At 39.0% G+C, this 17,065-nt stretch overlaps 2 protein-coding genes across 4 annotated transcripts; one reads left to right on the top strand and one right to left on the bottom strand.

The window, feature by feature from the left end:
- Positions 1 to 1,157: 1,157 nt before the first annotated feature.
- Positions 1,158 to 3,497, bottom strand: LOC149195427 (uncharacterized). 2 transcript variants are annotated; one of them, XM_089405251.1, is made up of 2 exons: positions 2,585 to 3,497; positions 1,158 to 2,353 (listed from the first exon to the last, which is right to left on the bottom strand). In XM_089405251.1, exon 2 carries the CDS (start codon positions 2,067 to 2,069, stop codon positions 1,503 to 1,505), a length of 567 nt encoding a protein of 188 aa, XP_089261377.1. In that variant the 5' UTR covers positions 2,070 to 2,353; positions 2,585 to 3,497; the 3' UTR covers positions 1,158 to 1,502. The 2 variants fall into 2 exon arrangements, with proteins under 2 accessions (XP_089261377.1, XP_089261378.1); XM_089405252.1 differs by having other exon boundaries at positions 1,158 to 2,057.
- A 387-nt stretch (positions 3,498 to 3,884) lies between these two features.
- Positions 3,885 to 7,674, top strand: LOC149195426 (cytochrome P450 704C1-like). 2 transcript variants are annotated; one of them, XM_089405249.1, is made up of 6 exons: positions 3,885 to 4,360; positions 4,627 to 4,845; positions 4,998 to 5,285; positions 5,500 to 5,850; positions 6,768 to 6,968; positions 7,078 to 7,671. In XM_089405249.1, the coding sequence occupies exons 1-6, from the start codon at positions 4,052 to 4,054 to the stop codon at positions 7,264 to 7,266; spliced, it is 1,557 nt and encodes a 518-aa protein (XP_089261375.1). In that variant the 5' UTR covers positions 3,885 to 4,051; the 3' UTR covers positions 7,267 to 7,671. The 2 variants fall into 2 exon arrangements, with proteins under 2 accessions (XP_089261375.1, XP_089261376.1); XM_089405250.1 differs by lacking the exon at positions 4,627 to 4,845 and having other exon boundaries at positions 3,886 to 4,360; positions 7,078 to 7,674.
- The last annotated feature ends 9,391 nt before the right edge of the window (positions 7,675 to 17,065 follow it).

Genomic DNA, 17,065 nt, shown 5'->3' with positions numbered 1-17,065 from the left:
TTCTATGTGCTTCATAAATCTAGAATTAAGAGAAAACTATAATAGTTATTTAGAATGTAATAAACATATTTAATGTAGTTTTGAAAATAGTTTCAAATGTAATTGTATTTTATAAATCAAGATATCTCTTTTCAATAAAAAAATAATAAATCTAAATTATTCACTTAATATATATATTAAATTATCCAAACTTCTTACTACAATTTTGATATTATTTCCTTGGACAACTAAATTATATAAATTAGTAATTAATTAAGATATAATTAAATTATTAAATTATATAGACTATTAATTAATTAAAATGAAATAAAATATCTCAACTTAACAAAGCATGCGTAAAACCAAACCATTAATTTAATATATATTAAATTAAACAAAGTTGCCCCATTAATTTTAATAAAGAGCAATCCTCTAAACATATTTTACTGTCTTTACTGGAACTTTCTCTGTTGACAATTCTCACATGCACTAAAACCAAACCATTAATTTAATATATATTAAATTAAACAAAGTTGAAGCCCCATTAATCTTAATAAAGAGCAATCCTCTAAAGATATTTTACTATCGTTACTGGAACTTTCTGTTGACAACTCTCACATACACTACTATGAAAGGAAAATTATCACATCAATATGAATACAGAGTCATCGGTCTATATCTAAAATTGATTCACAGAATTACGAGTCAATGATCAGCTCAATTATTTTTTGTTTCACCTATGAAGTCTTCCGAATAAATATTATTTTTATAATTTGGTTTAGACCTTGAATAAAAATATAAAATATACGGTGATCCCAATCTTTATCTTTGAACTAAAACTTGTCCTTGTTCATGTACCTCCATTGTTTTATCATTTCCCTGTTAACATTTTACATTATATTTGTGCTCCATTAGACCGTGTTATACTGTGCGTTCCAAAACTACTGGACACAATTACTATTTGTGTGGCACGTTAATTCTGTATGGCTGGTGCAGACGATATGGGTTAAATAAACTTTATGAAACCCAAGATGTATCTAGAAATTTTTTGATGTGATGGTTGTGTTAGAAACTATACAACACATGACTAGACACAGAACACACTGAACACACATGCTCTGATACCATGATAAGAGCAGAGGAGCACAGCATATTAACACAACACAGAAACACAAGAATTAGAACTGAACAACTTGCTTTATTCACAGATTAAACAAGTATATATACAAGCTGTAGATGTTTCTGGAGATCAGTTGAGTCGGTGGCTTGTTGGAGAAGCTTTTCTGTTGTCTATCCGCCGACTTCATTAAATATAGCAGCCGACTTCATTAAATATAGCAGCGGCTTTCTAGATTCAGCATTTACTGTTTCTGTTGAATATTGTGGACAGGTAGTTGGAATTACTTATGGTTTCCAACACTCCCCCTTAATTTCAACTACACACAATAAACAAGTCACTATACTCTTAATTGTCATGCCTGCCTGGTGGTCTAAGTCTCAGCTAGGCTTACAAAACATTTCATTTAACCTTTCATTTTTGTTTTCTTACGAAAGAGTCCATGTTTGTTCATTTGTTTCACCCCTGGTTTGATAAACAGCTCTGAAACTCCCCCATCTGCTGCAGAGAATTCTGCGTCATTTTCTCTGCTCAAACCTCCATACTGTACTAGCACATACTCTTCCAAAATATTGTCAGCTCCAAAACGTTTCCTCCAGAGAATTGTGTTTTTCAGCATAGTAAAGGCTTCAGAAACCTTGAAGTCTCTTGCTCGGAGAAACTTCAACAGAATCACGTTAGTACATTCATCACCCATGGTGTGAAGAAGAGGAACTCCCCATACGAAAACGCTTTCTACAGGTTGAATTACAACCTCCTCAGTTACCGTGGTAACAATGACCTCAACTGGAGCTTCAGCATCAACTGGTGCAGGGGCAGATGTTGTTTCTTCTTTCTTTATGGTTTCAGTATCAACAGCAGGAGCCTCAGTTGAAGGGGCTGAGACAGACACCGCTTCAGTTACGGTTTCCTCATGCTTCAGAACATCCCTTTGGGCTGGAACCTCAACATTCAACATGATCTTCAACAACATCAAACTCTTTGTCAATGGACTCAAAAATACTGCTAATCCCAAATGGGTTCATGAGAAAATGATCATTAAAAAGATCATTGTCAAAAAAGTCTAGAAAGATATCACACTTCAAACAAAAGGCCACTTCTACTGCCTCTCTCTGCTAGCTTCTTAGCAGGCAACACACCAATGTTCAATTGTCCAGGCCGCAAGAGACTCCTCACCGCACTCGAAAGAAAAAAAATTCTACCCACAGATATCGGCCCTCTGGTACTACAGCAACAAAAATAGCACACAGTTTCCCACTGGTGACATATCAACTCTCACAGTCAAATTTCTCACTTGATATCTAGAGTCTTGATATGCAACCGATATCCTCAGTGCACCAAACCTCAAGTTTTTTTTTTTTTTTTTTAAATAGACTCCCTTCGCCACTTAAAAAATATATATATTAAAAAACCTTATCTCCTTTCTAGCATTCAAACTTTCACATATGACAAAGAAGGTTTTCACATGGGCAAAAGCAATATTGTTACCTTAACCCAATTAATTTGTTCTCGGAGGCTCCTCAGCTACATACTCCTTTTGCACCATGTGGCTTTAAAGAAACCTCTCCACGCACATAAAGTCAATCAAGCTAGATTTCGCAGTCCCACACAAATCAATCTTGGGCTCTAACAGTTGACAACAATAACACTGCTCAAATGACATTCACAGCCCTTGGCGCTCTTAGACGCTCTTCTCTCAGTCCTCTGCAGGTTGCTATAGGTCCACGAATAGCAGACACTTAACACAACAGCGGATGTCTCACAACGAGCCCAACTAGCAGCCGAAGCAACAACGATTTCCACAAAGAATCACCTCCAGATAATGCTCACACTCCTTCAGCATCCACGTCCTGGGCTCGAATCCCAGCAGCCACACCATGACACAGCACACCGAACCTTCACAAACGAACCTGACTGGCTGGTCGATTTCCCTTCACTGCAAATCAAGAACACCAACGTCCTTATTTGACAGCGAGCTCTGTCTCCACAGGTAATGGCAACTCCATGACTCCTCACAAAAGAACCTTTGTCTCCTCGTAGCTCACCAGACTGAGCCAACAACTGACTGCCGACCACACAGCTCCCAACTATATGAGCACACAGCTCCACCACACGCAACCACACGCACAGCTCCCAACTCGATGAGCACACAGCTCCACCACTCTGGACAGGGGCGCGCCTTCCTCCTCACGGTTTACACAACATTGCTATTACACAAACAGACCTCACCAGGTGGCAACAAACCCGAGCTCAAACCCTCGGCTCTGATACCATGTTAGAAACTATACAACACATGACTAGACACAGAACACACTGAACACACATGCTCTGATACCATGATAAGAGCAGAGGAGCACAGCATATTAACACAACACAGAAACACAAGAATTAGAACTGAACAACTTGCTTTATTCACAGATTAAACAAGTATATATACAAGCGGTAGATGTTTCTGGAGATCAGTTGAGTCGGTGGCTTGTTGGACAAGCTTTCCTGTTGTCTATCCGCCTCATTAAATATAGCAGCCGACTTCATTAAATATAGCAGCGGCTTTCTAGATTCAGCATTTACTGTTTCTGTTAAATATAGCAGCCGACTTCATTAAATATAGCAGCGGCTTTCTAGATTCAGCATTTACTGTTTCTGATTAATATTGCGGACAGGTAGTTGGAATTACTTATGGTTTCCAACAGGTTGTCACTAAATGAAGAATACGTTTTTCCAATTTTTTAGATATGCATTATTTATATGGATGAGATGAGGCTGCAAAACAACCCCGGGGACTTTTGGCCACATTATTTGAGATGAGGCTGCAAAACAACCCCGGGGACTTTTGGCCACATTATTTTATGTATTCATATTAAAAAATTAAACTACTCTCTCGTATGATTCCTATAAAGGGGACCATGCCAATCCCATGTCAATTGCATTTTCTGTTGATCTTTTGGAGAGAAAATGGAAGGGAGCATAGAGTATGCTGCAGCTGTAACAACAATAATAGCTATGATGCTGTCGCTGGTAACAGCCTTGCTGCTGGGGCTTTTTTTCAGAAAGAAATGGAGGAATTGCGACGTGTACCCACCTTGTGCTGCATCAATGGTGGATCATATCCTCAATTTTAAACGCATACATGACTTTTTCTACGATCGGCACCAACGCTTCAAAACTTTCCGAATAGCTTATCCTACGTTTAGCATGGTGTGTACCACCGATCCTGCAGATGTAGAGCACATGCTCAAAACTAATTTTGCGAACTACATCAAGGTCAGTTCATTAGCTTATACTATATTACTTCAAAATTTTTATGTATTTACTATTGTGATATTTTTGTTGGAGATTTTTGGATTAGAACTGTGCAATATTTATATTTGGTCTATCTTTTGGTCTGTGAAGATAGAGTTTCCATCTTAAAACATTGTATTGATGACAAATATTATACATTTCTAATCCAAAAATCACCCACAACAAAATGAATAAAGGTGAAAATCTCCAATCACTTATATTACCAAATTGTTTTGAGAAATTCACAGGGAGATTCCATCCACGAAGTTATGGAAGACCTTCTTGGGAATGGCATTTTTAACGTTGATGGAGTGGACTGGCGGAAACAGCGAAAATTGTCTAGTTTGGAATTCTCCACAAAACAATTGAGGGATTATAGCAGTGTTGTTTTCCGGCAGAATGCATTGAAACTTTCCAAAATTTTACTTGAAGTCTATCAAACTAAGCAAAAAACTGTAGAAATGCAGGCATGCGTGTTAAATCTTTTGGTTTTCAGAGTTTATATCTAGATTTAACTGTTTTCGACTTTCTCATCGTTCGGTTTTCAGAGTTTATACCTAGATTTAACGGTTTTCCACTTACTCACACTTGGTTATCTTTTGTGAATGAATGTTAACAGCGTCTATTTCTGAGATCAACCATGGATGGAATCTCCAAGTTCGCTTTTGGACTAGAAGTCAATAGCTTATCCATGGATGAGTCTGGACCGGGGGCAACTTTTTCAAAGGCTTTTGATACTGCAAATGGTTTGCTTTTCGCGCGTCATTTTGACCCTATCTGGAAATTAAAAAGGTACTTCAACGTAGGATCGGAGGTCATCGTAAAGGAATGCATCAAAATCGTGGATGATTTTGTGTACGACGTCATTCGGAATAGAAGACATGAGATTTCACTGCAAACTATTAATGTAAGGCAACACCCACAACAGACTCCGTATTTAGTTTTGAAAACTTTTTTAGTCATTTGATGAGTCTGTAGACGGTTAGGGTTAGGGTTAGGGTTTATGCGTAAGAAATAAAGAACCAATTAAATTGAATCGGTATTAATTTTATCTTTTTCGTCAAACAAATCCCAGATCAACCGTTTTTTAGTTTTGACCGTTTACTTGTTTCAACCTACAGATGAAACCAGATTTGCTGTCTCGATTTATGGAAGTAACTGACAGTAACCAAGGCGATTACTCTGCGAACGATAAGTATCTACGAGATATTATTATTAACTTCATTATTGCTGGGCGGGATACCACTGCGACTACTCTTTCTTGGTTCTTCCATATGCTTTCGAAGAGTCCAGACGTTGAAAAAAAGATTCTTCGAGAAATCCGTGAGCTGGTCAAGGAGAAAGAACGTGTGCCCCTGGAAGAAACTGTAACTAGGTTTTGTGAAAGTCTAACACATACAGCCTTGGACAAGATGCATTATCTTCATGCAGCTTTATCGGAGGCTTTGCGTCTCTATCCCCCTATTGCACAGGTAAAAGGTTTGGGGTTATATCCTTATTGCACAGTTAAAGGTTTGTCGTTATATTTTATTGAAATCAGTATAGCAAATCTCTACCCATCAAATTTTTGAAGGTAAAAATCTCTCTTTCTAGTTAAAAAACACTTAAAAGAAGTTTATACCCAAATAAATTTAATTTCTAATTAGGATAAATCTATATTAGTGGTAATTGCGTTTTGGGTGGGATGGAGTGCGGTTGGGTGTTGAACATCTTTAACGAAAATAAACATGTCCTCTTTCTCTTTAGTTATTGTGCAGCTCCTTTTTCTAATAAGTTAAGATCAGTCGGATACAGTTCTAATATTGAACCGAAACGGAACACAGTTCTAATATAGATCTAGTTTCATGACAGAGTAGGGATTAAGAGATCCGGATGAGAAGAAATGTTCAGGGTTAAGAACTGTAGATGAAAGCATATATTCTCTTTTGTCTCCTCTGTTTGGAGTTTCCGAACTCTGAGCCATTTCCATTTGTTTAGATCTGTGAACTTTGTGTTTCTCGATGACAGGGCATTAAATATATTGGTTCATGTGGTTGTCAAATCAATTTATTTAATTAATTGTATCTTGGAGAACTGGATAATTTTATGATAATATTTTATTGCTACGATAATATAACAAAGATATTCAAAATGCCTAGCAGAATTTTATATTAATCTTACACAGTTTGGTCCAGAACTCAGGGAAACAAGCAAGCATAGATCCATGTTTGTATAAAAAAAAGTTGCAGTGAAATTTTTTATTTCTAAGGGCAAGTCGTGTATCCTGCTTTCTATTAATATTAGTTTAATCTCAAAGGTATAAATGATATTCTTATTCTTTTCCATTTTGTTTATATTCTATAGAGATAAAATAATATGACATATTATCAATTGACACATTTTTTGACAGGATGGAAAGGTTGCAGTTGCTGATGATATCCTTCCAGATGGATACAAAGTAAATAAAGGTGATATCCTGGTCTATGTACCTTACTCTATGGGAAGAATGAAATATCTCTGGGGAACTGATGCTGACGAGTTTAGGCCTGAGAGATGGCTCCAGAATGGAGTTTTCCAGCCCCAGTCACCATTCAAATTCACTGCATTTCAGGTAAGCAACCTGAGCCTGATAGTGAAATTTTTAGATGACCTGAGTGAGATAGTAAATCTTTTGAAAACGATGCCATAAAATTCATGAGGTGTTATCGATTTTATTGCAGGCTGGACCTCGTGTTTGTCTTGGCAAGGATTTTGCATACATGCAGATGAAGATTGTGGCTGCTGCCCTTATTCGTTTCTTCGAATTTGAGGGTATAGAGGGTGAAGAAGTGACATATAGTCCAGCTCTCACCCTCCATATTGCTGGGGAAGGGCTCAATCTTCAGTTCAAGCCTAGATTAGACTTTTGAGCACAGTTTCACTTTATAAATAATAAGGCAGCGTACAGTGAAACCCTTACCCAGTTTCTCTACTTGAAGGCGTCTATAAGCCACAATGTCAAAATCCTCTGAAAGCATTCAATGAAATATGTAGAAAAAGCTTAAACCTCATGATGAAATATGTATAGTATAGTCTTTCAGGATATAACTTATATAGTATATGTGGTTACTGTCGGTCATGCTCAGTTTCACAACGAAATTTGTTGTTCTATATTTTCACTTTACCGATTGTTTTGTAAAAACACAAAACAGTCAGGGTGAAATACAAATTTGTCGGTTTGTATTTTCGTTTCCCCGATTGTTTTTGTTAAGAAAACAAAATGATCAGGAGTTATACATATATCAGTGAGTAAGAGTTCCTTATTTTGTTAAATGGTTATTCATGGGTTTATTTGTTTTAGTATTTATGGGACAATTGAGAATACTGCCTTGGCATTTAAATTTTTTATAACAGTATAGCGATATAAATTAGATAATTCGCTAGTATATGTTTATATGACTGTGAGTTTAGTTATAGGGTTCAAAACCACATACTATTTACAGGGTTCAAAACCCATAGCATGTGGTTATAGCACCTTTAGATTAAAGTGGTTAATTTTTTAAGTGGTTTTTGTTTTTTGTAATGGTGAAAATTTGAAAGGAAAATGTAAAAGAAGGACAATTAAATTAAAAAGGAAAATGGAAATTTACTATGAAAATTAAAATGGAAAATGGAATTTGGAATTGCACATTATACAATGCAATAAGTAAAATAAAGTGGCTATGAATTAAAATTTAGTGTTATGTAGGCTTATTTTTAAAATTTCTGAAAATTTAGTGTTATGAAGACTTACTTTTTAAATGTATGGAAATTTATTTATTTGTAATTATTGGACCAGTGTTTAAGTGTGATCTTTTGGAGTTTGTAGCAGATTTCTTGGCCTAAAACATTGTGGCTAAATCTTGATTTGTGTTGTTTGAACTGGTTTTTTTATTACATATATGGATTGAACACCCTCAAAACTGTAGGGTACTTCTATTGTGAAGAGTTGACCGGTCAAACTTATGATTTCAATGAATCATTCTATACAAATTAGATAAAAAATAAAATGGAAAACTTTACAAAAAAATCTCCCATCCACCTGATGTGATCTCTCTTTTACCATTAACCATGACTATATCAGAAAATATGAAGAGTCACTAAAGAGCTTTCATTTTCTCCTTCTTGCTAAAGGTCCATGCTTGTTCATTGGTTGATGCAATTTCATCTTCACATTTCTTGCTTTCCTTATGATCTCCTTTAGCTCCTTTTTCTTACTTACTTAACATCAACAACTTCTTCAGACTAGGGATGCAAGGCAACATCCCTAACAATGAAAACAAGGTAATCCAATTCATGCTCTTCCCACTTTCCAAGAAAAGGAGTCTTGTAAATTATGCGACCAAGTTCCTCTTCATCCACTAAAATGCACTCATCTTGGAACAAAAGCGGCCTCTAAATAACATCCATGATCATATCCTCCACTTTAGCAGCTAGCTTAGAAGCATCCATGATCATATCCTCCACTGTCACATCCAACTTAGAAGCAAGTCCAATCAATTTTCTAACAATTAAGTTCCAGGAGAAACATGTTTTGCTATAAGTAATTGCAGGAACATATGGAATAAGCTGCACCTTCTAATATTCATGATAAATGCATTTTGTTTATCGAATTATTCTTCTGACTCAAAAATATTACCCGGCGCAATAATATTTCCAAATGGACTCTTTAAAAAAATGATCAACTGTTAGAAAAAACAACACCTCTATACTGGGCCACAGCTCCAATACGGATTCAGACAGGCTCTGTGCCTTTTCTACAGCGAATAATCAATCTGATACTCCTAAAACTCCATTCCAACTTACTCCCAATAATGGCCTAATACCTTACAAAAGCATAAACGAGCTCCGATATGGTATGGTGCTCTTTAGTGACTCATTAAATGAGCTTCGTTTAATGAGCTTCGTTTAACACAGCGGACAATATTCAAGCCTCCGCACTGGCAGCTACTGATTGTAACCCCAGGTAAAGAATCAACACATGCTCGGCTTCTGGCCGGCTCCACTGGTCGCTCAACACTCTACGACCTCCACGACCACGCTCACTGCCAACTCCCTCACGCTGCTCTACGCACAGCAAGAGAGAAACACAACTCTTCACTGCTGGCTCAAGTTTACCCCACTCCAGGCAACACTCCAACAACGATCTGTCAGGCAAGACTCCAACAGCGATCCTCTCCTGCAGCGACTTTCTTCTCCTCCAGGTGGCTCGATCCACCCTCAGCGGCGTTCACAGCCCTTCAGCTTCAGCGCTCTTCAATTTCAGCTCAACTCTAGGTTATCACACGCATAAAGATTAACTCAGCAAACAACCACTCCAGGATTTCATTCCACACATTGATCTGCGACCCTTTTGATTTCTTCAACGAGCACCGCACCACGCTGGACTGCTTCTTTTACGCAGCTCCTCTACTCCACAAGCACTCTACGACATGCAGCACTCCATGACAGGTCTTGATACAGGCAGGATCACCAAGCATAACAGAGAATAAAATCTGACAATTGAACCACTGAACGCTAGCTCCACTCTAGCTCAAGTTCACGGCTTTAAAGAATGCTACCAGGCATTCAAGTACATGGGGTTCCCCGCGACAGTTCGAATCTCTCAGGCGACGCCACTGCGCTGCAATCTTCCTCTCACAGCCTCTATCGGGCACAGACCCACACAGTCAACACTGTCCAGCGCCCAATGCTCCAGCACTGGCTTTAGGCGGCTCAACACAGCTCCCAAAACACATGACTCTTCGAAAAATTGTTTCTGAAGAGCAATCCAGAGAAGCACAGCTTCTCCTCCCGGGCTCATCGTTCGCTCCTTTGTTATTCCGGTTTTTTTTCTGGGTATTGCATTTACAAGTGGGTGTTCAACTGTGATATTTGGCATGTTGGGTATTTTTTAATGGATAAATACCAAAACCAAAATAAAAATTCACCACAGAGACAATACTCTGTTTACTCTATCCAAGATCTTTTGACAGGGAACCTCTTAAAACCAAAATGACTCAGAAGACAACATTACACAGCCACAACACATTTTTATTAATTTAAAACTGAAAGACTGATACAAATTCCATCCTCTGTGCAAAGAGGGATTCACAAAATAAAACTCTGCTGCTCTCACAGATTTTCCACTGCTGTGGAGATTACATAAAACAATTTCAAAACATACCTCTGTTTTTCAATGCCCGACAAACATTACAGCACTGCTGTGCATGCAAAAAGAAAATCGCACAACTGTGCGTAGCCACCCCACTCACAACATAAAAAAAAACTTACATAAACTACACACTCACACGGGCACAACACTCAACTACCACACGTAGTCTCTTTACTGCATCATCATAAAAAATATATAAAAAATATATTAAAATATGCCCATGACTATAATAAAGGCATTGGACGTATGCCCATAACTATTTTAAATACATGCCCATAACAATAATAAAGGCCGCCACCAAAAAAAACTACGACAACATTAAATCCATTGAATTCCTCCTACGGCGGTCAACTGATGAACTTTCACTCCACGTAAAAATTGATTTGACGCGGGCAGTGCACCTTCGGGAAGTCAACGGCTGTGATTGAGCGCCCAGATGATCCGACGTGGTTCGCACACCCTCCTCGGGCAAACCAATCGACCTTTACCGTCCGGGGAAAGTGGTTTTGGGCGTCGTACAAGAGACGCGTGGCGGCATGTGAATGTGTTCGGAGCCTCAGCAACGGATACCGCCTTTGGTGAATGGCGGTGCAGGGAGACCGGGTGGTTTTCCTGAACCACCGTGCTGTTCAAATTAGAATTTAACACTCCCCTTTAATTTTAACAGCCGCGCGTTCAGTCATTCCCAAGCATTATCTCAAAAATTCGAAACTCTTCTGAACTAGTGGCTTTGTCAAGATGTCTGCAACCTGTTCCTGGGTCCTGCAATGTTCTAGGACGATTTCTCCATTGTTCACCAATTCTCTGATGTAGTGAAACCTTGTATCGATGTGTTTCGTTCTCTTATGAAAGACTGAATTCTTTGACAAAGCAATAGCAGAGCTATTGTCACAAAAGACCACTGTTGCTTTTGCCTGCTCTTGGCCTAAGCTTCTCAACATCCTCCTCATCCAAACTGCCTGACATGCTGTTGCTGTCGCTGCCACATATTCTGCCTCTGTTGTAGATAATGCTACAATGGACTGCTTCTTAGAAGCCCATGAAATGGCTCCTGAACCCATATGAAAGACATAACCGGAAGTGCTCTTCCGATCATCTACACTTCCAGCCCAATCACTGTCAGTGTATCCAACCAAATCTGAATGTTCTGAGACATTATATAAAATTCCAAACATTTTGGTACCTTTCACATACCTCAAAATTCTCTTTGTTGCCTGCCAATGTGCCTCCTTTGGCATCTCCATAAATCTGGAAATTAAACTAACAGCATACATTAAATCAGGCCTAGTTGTTGTTAAATACATAAGGCTGCCCACAATGCTTTTGTACAGGCTAGGATCAAAATCCTTGCTGCTGTCCTCTCTGCTGAGCTTTAATCCCATCACTGTGTGAGTGATTGCTGCCTTGCATTCTTCCATCTTAAATCTGCCCAAAACTTGATTTACATATCTTGCTTGAGATATAAAAATTCCTTTTTCATTTTGATCTACTTCTATGCCTAAAAAGTATCTCAACAAACCCATGTCAGTCATTTCAAACTCATCCTTCATGACTGATTTAAAATTCTCAATAAGATAAATATCATTTCCAGTGAAAATAACATCATCTACATACAAGACAACAATTAAAATTTTACCATCCTTTTCCTTGATGTAGACTGTGGGTTCTCCTTCACATTTGTCAAATTCATTCTCCAATAGATATGAATCTATCCTGCTGTACCATGCTCTTGGCGCTTGCTTCAGCCCATAAAGAGCTTTCTTCAATTTGCACACTTTGTGCTCTTCACCTTTCTTCTCATATCCGAGAGGCTGTTCCACATAAACCTCTTCCATTAACACTCCATTTAGGAATGCTGACTTCACGTCCATTTGGTAGACTTTCCATTTGTTTTGTGCTGCTATGGACAACACTGCTCTCACGGTTTCCATTCTTGCAACCGGGGCGAAAGTCTCCTCATAATCTCTCCCATACTGCTGCTTGTAGCCTTTGACAACCAGCCTTGCTTTATGCCTTTCAATCTTGCCTTCAGCATTGCTCTTGGTCTTGTAGACCCATTTCACACCAATGACTTCTTTGCCTTTTGGTAATTCAACCAAATCCCATGTTTTGTTTCTCTCTATGGCATTGATCTCTTCATCCATAGCTTCTATCCATTTCCTATCTTTAATTGCTTCTTCGAAATGAATAGGATCATCAACATGACAATACAAGGCAAATAAGGAATTCATTCCTTCATCATAAATGTCTCATAGATTTCTAAACTTCTTACCTCTTTCACTTGGTGTGCAAGTGCTTGAAGATGCACTTGAATTTCCTCCTTGTGGTGTGCTTGGAGAAGCACTCTCATTGATCCTCAATGGTGTACCTTGTTGTTCCTGTGTTGGTGCTGCTGTTTGGGGATTCATTTCAGCCACTTCCTCTTCATCCTCATCATGAGACAAACAGCCTTTAATGTTCACTATTTTCTCTATGCTTCCATCCCAAGCTTCCTCCTCAATGAATTGAACATCCCTGCTGACAAAGAATTTCTTGGTAGATGGGATATATAGCCTGTAGGCTTTGGATTCATCACTATATCCAACAAGGATACACTTCTCCCCTTTGCTGTCCAACTTCCTCCTTAGCTGATCTGGAATGTGTGCATAGGCCACACATCCAAAAACTCTCATGTGGGTGACGCCTTGCTTTCTCCCACTCCATGCCTCTTCTGGCACCTTGTTCATCACTGCTTTTGTAGGACACCTGTTCAAAATATAAACTGCACAATGTACAGCTTCAGCCCAATACTCATTTGGCAAATGCTTTGCCTTCAACATGCTCCTTGCCATCTCCATGATGGTCCTGTTCTTCCTTTCAGCAACTCCATTTTGCTGTGGGGTGTACCGAGTTGTGAACTGTTTATGTATTCCATTTTCTCTACAAAAATTTAGGAATTCATTTGAGATATACTCACCTCCTCTATCAGTTCTCAATACTTTTATGTGCAGCCCGCTTTGGTTCTCCACAAGTGCTTTGAAGTTTTGGAATTTCTCAAAGACTTCACTTTTGTTCTTGAGGAAATATATCCAAGTCTTTCTTGTAAAATCATCAATGAATGTCAAGAAATATAGGCTGCCAGCTAATGATGGAGCTTGCATTGGTCCACACAAATATGAGTGGATAATCTCTAAGGGTGCCTTTGCCCTTATACTTTTCCCTGATGGAAAACTCTCTCTATGTTGTTTGCCCAATATACAACCTTCACAAAGGCTGTCCGGCTTCTCTATCAATGGTAATCCCTTTACCATTCCTTTTCTGCTCAATAAGTTTAGACCTCCAAAATTTAGATGCCCGAATCTCAAGTGCCATAACTAGTTCTCATCCTTTGGCACGCTTTGGAAGGCCTCTTGGGTGACTGCTGCCATTTCCTTCTTGTTCTTCATGTCTGCCCTGATTCGGAGAGGGAACATCCTGTTCCTTGTCATCTTCACTTCAGCAATGCATCTTTTGCTGGGTGGTATGTCCATGATGGTGCACACATCATTTACAAAGTGAACATTGTAACCCTTTTGGATAAGCTGTCCAACACTCAATAGGTTACATCTCATTCCGGGGACATAGTAGACATCTGCTATGGTTTTCCTTTCTCTTTGTTTTGTAAATATTTTTACCTCCCCTTTTCCCATAACAGACACTTTACTATCAGTTCCTAGTGTGACCTCTGATTTCAAATTCTGATTTAAGGCTGAAAAGAGGGCTATATTCCCTGTCATATGGTTGCAACAACCTGAGTCTAAAAACCATATGTCCTCACTTTGTGTTTCAGCCATGTTACAAGCTAACAGGACATTTTCTTGACTGTTGTTTTTTCTTGTAACATTTGCATTTTGTCTGCTGTTCATATCATGTTGTTTCTTTCTACAATCACTAGCATAATGTCCATACTTTTTGCAATAATAGCATTGAACATTAGATTTATCATACCTTTATCCTTGAGCATGATACTGTTCTCTTTGTTGGCTGCTGCCCTGACCTTGGTTCTGATTTGGATTGCTGCCTCTTCCTTGTGCATTTGATGGGCTGTTCCTTCCACCTCTGTTCTGGCTTCTGCCTCTTCCTCTTCGGTTTCCTCTTCCTTGACCTCTTCCTCTTCCAAAGGACATCTGGGTCTTGAAGGCTTGCTCAAGGGATGAGTTTTCATTCCTACTCAACCTCTGTTCATGAGTTATCAGTGATGCATGTAGTTCATCAACTGAATACTTTGAGAGATCCTTTGTCTCTTCAATGGTGGTGACTATGGCATCAAACCTTGAGGGTAAGACCCTCAATATTTTCTCCACTATTCTTCTATCTTCAATGGTTTCTCCATGAGTTCTCATTTGTGTGATTACACCAATTACATGAGTGAAGAATGAGTCAATGTTATCTGACTCCTTCATGTTCAAGTTTTCAAAATCCTTTCTCAGCATTTGCAATTTTGCTGTCTTCACTCTCTCCATGCCTTGATACGCTGTCTTGAGAGTTTGCCATGCTTCATGTGATGTTGTAGCTGCTGCTATCCTTGGGAATATACTCTGGTCCACTGCTTGATACAACAAGACAATGGCCTTTGCATCCTTCTTCCTATTGAGCTTCAGCTGATCCTTCTCTCCCTGAGTTAATGCATTGAACTCAGTTTCATCTGCTGGTTCCTCAAACCCATATTCTACTAGTTCCCATATATCTTGAGAGATGAACAAAGCTCTCATGGTTATAGACCAGTAGTCATAGTTCTTCCCATTAAAGTGTGGGAGCTGGGTGTTGAACATACCCATGCTTGTGCTTGCCATTCCTTGCATCTTGAACTATGGTTTTAAATCCTTGACTGTGTTTTTTTAAAAAAAACAACCGACTGTCTTCAGCAATAACAAGAGAAATGCTTTTGGGGAATACCTGAATCCTTCGCTGTCTGAGTCTTCTGTCTGCCTGAGAAGTTTTGCTGCAGCAACAACCTTCTCCCTTCAGCTTCTTTAACTTCTTTAAAGAGCCTAAGCCAGCTTTGATACCACTGTTGGGTATTTTTTAATGGATAAATACCAAAACCAAAATAAAAATTCACCACAGAGACAATACTCTGTTTACTCTGTCCAAGATCTTTTGACAGGGAACCTCTTAAAACCAAAATGACTCAGAAGACAACATTACACAGCCACAACACATTTTTATTAATTTAAAACTGAAAGACTGATACAAATTCCATCCTCTGTGCAAAGAAGGATTCACAAAATAAAACTCTGCTGCTCTCACAGATTTTCCACTGCTGTGGAGATTACATAAAACAATTTCAAATCATACCTCTGTTTTTCAATGCCCGACAAACATTACAGCACTGCTGTGCATGCAAAAAGAAAATCGCACAACTGTGCGTAGCCACCCCACTCACAACATAAAAAAAACTTACATAAACTACACACTCACACGGGCACAACACTCAACTACCACACGTAGTCTCTTTACTGCATCATCATAAAAAATATATAAAAAAATATATTAAAATATGCCCATGACTATAATAAAGGCATTGGACGTATGCCCATAACTATTTTAAATACATGCCCATAACAATAATAAAGGCCGCCACCAAAAAAAACTAAGACAACATTAAATCCATTGAATTCCTCCTATGGCGGTCAACTAATGAACTTTCACTCCACGTAAAAATTGATTTGACGCCGGCAGTGCACCTTCGGGAAGTCAACGGCTGTGATTGAGCGCCCAGATGATCGGACGTGGTTCGCACACCCTTCTCGTGCAAACCAATCGACCTTTACCGTCTGGGGAAAGTGGTTTTGGGCGTCGTACAAGAGACGCGTGGCGGCATGTGAATGTGTTGGGAGCCTCAGCAACGGATACAGCCTTTGGTGAATGGCGGTGCGGGGAGACCGGGTGGTTTTCCTGAACCACCGCGCTGTTCAAATTAGAATTTAACATGGCAGGAAGGGAGGCACTTCACGCTCACGTCGAAGAGCCCGTTTAGGTTAAACTATTTGCGGTGATCCCTGTGGCGTAACTCTGCACTCACGCCAAAGAGGCCGTTTAGGTTAAACTATTTGCGGCGATCCATGTGGCGTCACTCTACGCTGACGTCAAAGAGGCCGTTTAGGTTAAACGATTTGCGGCGATCCCTGTGGCCGTTTAGCTTAAACGATTTGCGGCGATCGCTGTGGCGTTCATAGAGTTACGGGGATAGATTCGTATGTTTTGAGAAATTAGCGGCTCTTCATTTTGATAGGAGGGACGGAAGGCACCAACCTTGGTTTTGTATAACCACGAGCACAGCAGTGTTGATGACACCTGCCATAGCCCACAACAGCGGAAGATATTTTTATACAGCAACAGCATATGTTCGTCATTTTGGGTTGAGCAATGTAGCCATAGAGGTGTTGTTAATTTTTTTTATAATTTAAAATTTGAGATCATTACTAAATGCAACTCTATTGTTCAATCTGGAATTTTTTTCCGCATGTTAAAATATAGTTATCTTATTCTAAAATATAGTCATCTTAGATTGCAAA

The sequence above is a fragment of the Pinus tabuliformis genome, chromosome 2_2, assembly GCF_031772625.1.
Source record: "Pinus tabuliformis cultivar Carrire ecotype Pingquan chromosome 2_2, CPIR1, whole genome shotgun sequence".
NCBI lineage: Eukaryota > Viridiplantae > Streptophyta > Pinopsida > Pinales > Pinaceae > Pinus > Pinus tabuliformis.
Note: the sequence above shows the minus strand (reverse complement) of the source record. Positions and strands in the feature narration are given on the sequence as shown.

Bases quoted from the DNA above. Each gene is read 5' to 3' on its own strand.
- LOC149195427 (XM_089405251.1), bottom strand. From the start codon at position 2,069: ATGTTGTTGAAGATCATGTTGAATGTTGAGGTTCCAGCCCAAAGGGAT.
- LOC149195426 (XM_089405249.1), top strand. From the start codon at position 4,052: ATGGAAGGGAGCATAGAGTATGCTGCAGCTGTAACAACAATAATAGCT. The intron at 4,361-4,626 runs GTCAGTTCATTA...AGAAATTCACAG, and splicing joins ATTTTGCGAACTACATCAAG to GGAGATTCCATCCACGAAGT. The intron at 5,286-5,499 runs GTAAGGCAACAC...TTCAACCTACAG, and splicing joins TTTCACTGCAAACTATTAAT to ATGAAACCAGATTTGCTGTC.